The 6,954-nt window shown below is 41.9% G+C and overlaps 1 protein-coding gene across 3 annotated transcripts in view; it reads right to left on the minus strand.

Annotated features, from left to right (window-relative positions):
- Positions 1-31: 31 nt before the first annotated feature.
- The window catches only part of Zbtb8os (zinc finger and BTB domain containing 8 opposite strand), a 13,140-nt gene continuing 6,217 nt past the window's right edge, over positions 32-6,954 (minus strand). For 2 of the 3 annotated variants that reach the window (XM_005353198.2, XM_026782380.1), the window contains exons 3-7: positions 6,263-6,384; positions 5,990-6,072; positions 4,309-4,361; positions 3,446-3,482; positions 32-1,422 (exon numbers count right to left, since the gene is read on the minus strand). In XM_005353198.2, coding sequence (XP_005353255.1) covers positions 1,336-1,422; positions 3,446-3,482; positions 4,309-4,361; positions 5,990-6,072; positions 6,263-6,384 — 382 coding nt within the window. In that variant the 3' untranslated portion in view covers positions 32-1,335. The remainder of the gene's footprint in view (positions 1,423-3,445; positions 3,483-4,308; positions 4,362-5,989; positions 6,073-6,262; positions 6,385-6,954) is intronic. The other variant, XM_026782381.1, reaches the window with a different exon arrangement.

Raw genomic sequence — 6,954 nt, forward strand, 5'->3', positions numbered from 1 at the left:
AAAAAAAAAAAAAAGTAACAGAAAGTCAGTGGTAGTGGTGTATGAGTTTAATTCCAGCACTATGGAGGCAAAAAGCAGGAGGATCTCTTAGTTCTAGGCCAGCCTGGTCTATAGAGTGAGTTCCAGGTTAGCTAGGGATACACAAAGAAACCCTGTCTGGGAAAAAAAAAACAATAAATAAGTAAACATAAATAAAATTTCACTTTAGAGCTGAACTATAAACACAGTGGTAAAGCCCTTGGTTACTGTGATGGGGCTTAATCCCCAACACTGTGAAAAGAAGTAATAAATAAAATTATATGTCTAGGGGTCTATATGTAAGGTACAGTATCAGATATTTCTTCTAAGAAAATATGAAGTTGGGGCTGGAGAGATGGCTCAGTGGTTAAGAGCACTGACTGCTCTTTCAGAGAACTGGGGTTCAATTCCCACATGCACCCACATGGCAGCTCACAACTGTCTTAAGATCTAGTTGCAGGGGATCTGACATCTTCACACCAATGCACATAAAATAAAGTTAAATAAACCATAAAATTTTTTAAAAAAAAAGAAAAAATACAAAGTATCATTGTTATCAGAGCCCAGTGATGGTGGTACACGCCTTTAATCCCAGCACTTGGGAGGCAGAAGCAGGTGGATCTCTGCAAGTTCAAGGCCAGGACAGCTAGAGGTGTTACACGGAGAACCTGCCAAACAAGTAAACAAACAAACAAACCAGGACACCTCTAGTCCATTTTCCAGAGGGCTCTACTCAGAACCAGCCAGAACACAGGATGGCCCTGTCCCTTAGCAACCTAAAAAAACACAACCTCATGGTGCATGCTCTCCCTGCCCTACACTTTCCTTTTTTGAGACAGAGCCATGTTAAGTTGCCCCGGCTAGCCTTAAATTCTACAGCCAAAGCTGGCCTCAAGCTCAGGATCCTGAGTGTTGTGATCACAGGCATAGACTGTCTGTCATACCTGGATCAAATTATTTTGTTTGGAATTGGATGCAGACCCATGCTGGAGCACTTGCATTCCACCGGCAGGTGAAAGGCTACTGCTGCAAATGACCAAGTACAAGACTGTTCCTCAAAAATCGAAGAATTCATTACCTAGGACTCATAGACCAAGGCTACACACTGGTTTTCCATTTCGGAAGTCACACTGTAAATTCCCAGTTCTCTAATTCCATTTAGCAAAGACACTATAGAAAATAAATCATTGCATTTTGTTAAAAGGAAGACAACAAGTCAGTTCTTCCTAAGAGTCTTTCTTTCTTTCTTTCTTTCTTTCTTTCTTTCTTTCTTTCTTTCTTTCTTTCTTTCCTTCTTTTCTTCCTTTCTTTGGTATCTTAAATGTCGATGATCACAAACACTTCAGGTTTCTCTTCATTGTAGACTTGCATCGCCGAGTATGTTATTGCTTTGACTTCTGTTCCCTGAAGTTGGAGTTAAAGGAAAAAGAAAGAAACTGGATTTAGAATCTTTGGTAGGAATTGGCAGAGAGTCCAACTGCAATTCTGACTCGGGAAACTGGTGGCTATCAAGTTAGTACAGAGGGTGGCTGGCATGAGAAAATGAGGAGCGGAGCACAGCGGAAAGAGCTATGAGACTTAGAGGAGCCAGTGCTAATGCAGGCACCAGCTGGCTAGTCGGGGAGGCTGGGCACAGGTCTGTTTTTTTACTTATAAAATAAGACAGACCAAACAACACAAGCTTTTCTACACTAGCCCAGGACTCCCCTTGTCCCTACCCACTCCTTACGGATTCTTTTCTTTGCAGGACTGGCTGGAAAGTGACAGAGAATGACACAGGTCAGAGCTCTCCCAGGATTCTGATACATGACAGTAGCCCACACCCTATCCCAGTTTAGAACAAAAGGATTAGATGTCCTCTTACGTTTCTTCCAACTTATAAAGAATCTGTAATAATAATGTGCCAGGTAACAGGGGAGGGCACCTGCTAGCTCTAACGCAGACACGTGAGATGTGAAGACGCCACAGGAGGTGAGTGCGCCATTTGTAGTTTCCCTCTATCAGCACCTACGGCAAATTCTTTTTCCACCGGAGGCACTCAGTGTTTCTGATGGCATTGCCAGCAGATACACATACATGCATATCTCAAGTGGCTGTTTACTGACCAGTTAGCTACACAGGCAGCTTTTCTCCCCTCAGGGACACTTCACATGTTCTCCCCGGCATCTCTCTCCATTCTCACTCTCAACCAACAACGCTTCTTAAAGAAGGTCAGGAAGAAGTAACTCATATATCCACCATCCACTCTGTCCTCTAGCTACTGTTCCTGCAGTAATGAATGGCCTGTTCCAGGCCTATCAGAAGGCCAACTCTACACCTATGAACCGATTCCACACCACCACTTAACGTTCCACATCCTCTCCCTCTCCAGTGTATCTCTTCCTCCTTACTCATTTACGCTTTGCATATAAACCTGCTACAAAACCTTCTAGCTAAATAAAACCGGATAAAATAAAACTTTGCTTCTTTATTGACCACAGTCCTCAGCTAACTATGTTACTAGTTTGTCCCCTTTTCTGCAGTCATTTCCAAATGAATTTGTTTATTTGTGTGAGACAGGGTCTCCTTGTGATTTTGGCTGTCCTGGAACTTGCTATGTAGACCAGGCTGGCCTCGAACTCACAGAGATTTTTCCCGTCTCTTCCTCCCGAGTATTGGAATCAAAGGTGTGCACTACTACACCTGGATTTCCAAGTGCATTTTTTAAAAGTAAAAAGAGGGGGGTTGGAGAGATGGATTAGTGGTTAAGAGCACTGGCATCTTTTCCAGAGGTCCTGAGTTCAATTCCTAGCAACCCATGTTGGCTCACAACCATCTATAATGAGATCTGATGCCCTCTTTAGCATGCAAGAATATATGCAAACAGAACACTGTACACATAATTTAAAAAAAACTCTTTAAAAAAAGGAAAGGTAAAAAGAGGGCTGGAGATATAGCTCAGTAGAGGAACATTTGTGCAGCATGCACAAGCCCTACATCCAGTTCCCAGAGAGAGAACATTTCTCCCAGCATCTTCATTGAGGAGGAGACCAAGCTTCTGGTGGCCCGTGCCTGTAATCTCAGTCCTCCAGAGGCAGGAAGAGACAAGGAGATCTCTGGTCTACATAGTGAGTTCGAGTCTAGTGAAAGACAGACAGAGGTTAAGAGGTGAAGAGATTCTGTTTCAAAAATAAGCAAAAAGTCCACCCAAACAAAGAAAAGAACCAGACTTTAAAATTCTTCACAATCTGTAACAAACTTGACCCTTGAGCCCAATGCTGACTGCTAACTGACCAAACAGATGCATGACTCATCCAGCTGGGTAAGAGACGCCTGCACAAACCTGACACTTCACACCAATTAAAACTGAGTTTACTTTGGCATTGGCAGATTCTACATAAGAGAGCACGAAATGCTTTCAAGGGCTAGACTCCTAAATATACCATACCTGAGGGTGCTTGGACAGTGAAAATTCTTCTCCCCACCTTGAGAACGAAAGTTAAAAACATGGTTATTATTTCTACAATTTTCTATTTTTTATTTTATTCTCTACATTTTAAAGTAAGCGTTATAAATGTAGTCCCAAACTGGAGAAGCAGAAGAGATGGCAGGATCGGATGAGTAAGATGCACAGGTCTAATGGAGAACAAAGTACATGATCCATGGGCTCTAATTATGTTTTAGATGTTGCTAACAAAATAGGGATCAAGCTGAGCATGGTGGCACACATTTAATCATAGCTGGGAGGTGGAGGCAGGCAGAGCCCTGAGTTTAGGGGCAGCCTGGTCTATGGAGTGAGTGCTAACACAGCCAGGGCTATGCTATCTTGAAAAACCACACAGCAATTGCTGGGATCATCTTGAGGGCTGGAGATGCTCAGTGGTTAAGGGCACTGGCTGCCCTTCCAGAGAACCCAGGTTCAGTTCCCAGCGCTCACACGGCAGCTTACAACTGTCTAACTCCAGCTCCAGGGGATATGATATTCTCTTCTGTCTTCTGCAGGCACTAGGCACACATGTGGTGAACAAACACGCATGCAGGTAAACACCCACACATACAAAATAAAACATCTAAAATTGGAAGTCGAGCTTAGGAATAATCAGAAAGAACTTTCTTTCCGTAGGTTCCCGAGTCTCTACCATTCAGGTGAGCTCACACTCCTGGGGGTTTCCCTCAGCTCAACCTCCAGGCCTAGCAAGGTGCAATTCTCCTGACTCACCACTTATATTTGTTGTTTTGCCCACTGGGATCAATGGAGACTATATTTTAACTTCTTCCATAACTTGCTATATAACTAGTTTCAAAACTTACCCAATTGACCGTAACTTGAAATTTTTTTGATCAATATTGAGTACTTTCACTTCCTAAAGAGGAAAAAAAATTAACATTTTAATTATTAACTAGTTAATTAACTTTATTTTAAAATTATTTTTTAGATAAGGTCATACATTTAGTCAAGTGAGCCTCAAAATATAGCCAATGATAACCATGCATTCCAGACCCTTCTGCCTTCATTTCCACAGTGGTTGAATCATAAGCATGTGCCACCATGGTGGCTTTTATGAAGAACCAGAAATTAAAACCAGGGTTTTGGGAATGCTAAGTAAGTATTCTTCCAACTGAGCTACAACCCCAGCCCAGAAAATCATTACTTAAAAAAAGAAGAGTCAGCCAAGTATATAATGCTTATATACTTGGCAAATGCTTATAACCTGAGTTCTTGAACTCAGGCGAGGGGCCTGAGGCCAGGGCCACTTGGGATAAGGAATAAGACCCTGTCTCAAAAACAAACCAAATTCATATTGGGACATTTACTAATATACCTCTAGCTTATCACATTTTGTAGAACACAGTATCATACTTCTCTGAAACAAAGAAAATTAAAATGTCAAGTAAAGTAAAGCACAAGAAAACAAGGTCTTCTATTATTTATTCAAGGGAAGTATCCATGAGAAGTAGATATTCTAAATCCAGCAGTGAAAGCCAGGTGTGCTGCCACATGCCCGAAGCACGCAGGAGATAGAAACAGAAGGATCAGGAGTTGAAAGCAATGCTTCACCACAAAGTGAAGATGAGGCCAGTCTTAAGATACACGAAACCCTGTCTCATGGTTCCACATGTAAAAGAGTCAAGGGGCTGCTGCAGGAATAGCTGTAGTAGATCACAGTGTTTGGGATGTGCAACCTTAAATCCCAGCATCAACAAGGGAAAAGTTAAGAGATCTCTTTAGAGGAGATGCACAGTTCTAATTGTGGTCAGTCCATCTGTAACAACACTGCCCTCTTCAACTTTGTGTGAGGAGTGGATAAACGAGGGACAGACGGACTTCTAAAAACACAAGGGCCGTGTGTCAGATGCTGGACAGGTGTCCCAGAGGCTGACTGTAGCAAGCATTTTGCATTTGCCTTTTCTTTTTTTTTCCCATTAAGAAATCTAAAATCAAGCCAGGTGGCTATGGCACATGCCTTTAATCCTAGCACTCAAGAGGCAGAGACAGGTGGATCTCCATGAATATAAGGCCAGCCTGGTCTACAGAGGGAGTTCCAAAATAGGCTTCAAAGCTACAGAGAAGCCCTGTCTTAAAAAACAACAACACCTGGGGCTGGAGAGATAGATGGCTCAGCGGTTTACGAGCACTGACTGCTCTTCCAGAGGACCTGGGTTCAATTCCCAGCACCCACATGGCAGCTCACAGCTGTCTATAATTATAGTTCTAGGGGATCCGACACCCTTACACAGAGTATATGCAGGTGAAACATTAAGTACAGTGTACATTAAGTAAATAAATAAATAAATCTTTTAAAAACAACAACAAAACCCACATCTTAAAAAAAAAAAAGACCCATAATTTGTACAAATCAACATTACTTCACAAGTCTACATGGACTGGTTTTTGGATCATATACCTTATTTTCAACTATCTGCTCAATTTTACAATATGAACAAAGAACCTACTTGCTCAACAAACAAGGAAACCAAACCCTGTGCTTACCCGGGGTATGAAGTATTCATCAGCACTGAACTTGTAAAGCCACTCATCCAAAAAGTGAAATAGCAGAGACTGCAAGTCATCTCCTACACAGGGACAAGGGACCATGACAGTTTAGTGACTGCTCTCCAGGAGTTTGGTTAAAGTACAATGAAGTTCTCTGGCTCATTTAAAGATTCATAATCCATCCTATTGTTCTTACTGTGACAATATATTCAGATCATACAGACATTGCACACCCATATAGTAATTTTCCCTTGAGAATATATCAGTTACCTTGGGTTTCTACTTCTACTGTTTGGAGGGGTTCCACAGTGCCAGTATCTGTCATGTAACCAAACATGGCCATGGCACACTGTTCAAATGCTTCCTCCAGGGTATCTCCCCATGCATGTAACCTAAAAAAATAAAAATAAAAATTAAGACAAAAGTGTTTATAATCTATACAAGAGAGAAAATTCCACAACAAAAATCAAAAGAAATCAATTTATTAAGTATAAAACTAGATGTCTAATTTAAAGGCATCAAAATTGGATGCTTTTAGACCATCATTTTACATTTAGAGCAAAACAAAATAAAAGGAGAAAGAAGTACACTTGGGCCAGGAAGCTTGCTCAGCAGGTAAGGGTGCTTGCCACCAAGCCTGACTCCCCAATTTGCCTTCTGACCTCCACACATAAACTGTAGCACTCATGGTTTCTCCACACACGCGCGTCTCTCTCACACAACACAAAATAAATAAAAATGTAATTACACAGTGGGGCACGCCTTTCATCCCAACACTTAGGAGGCAGAGGAAGGTGGATCTCTGAGTTTAAGGTCAGCCTTATCTGTGTATTTACATAACAAGTTCCAGGCTAGCAAGGGCTGTACAGTGAGACCCTATCTTAAAAAAGAAAAGATAGGCTGGGCGGTGGTGGCACGTGCCTTTAATTCCAGCACTAGGGAGGCAGAGGCCGGAGGATCTC

The sequence above is a fragment of the Microtus ochrogaster genome, chromosome 10 (genome assembly GCF_000317375.1).
Source record: "Microtus ochrogaster isolate Prairie Vole_2 chromosome 10, MicOch1.0, whole genome shotgun sequence".
NCBI lineage: Eukaryota > Metazoa > Chordata > Mammalia > Rodentia > Cricetidae > Microtus > Microtus ochrogaster.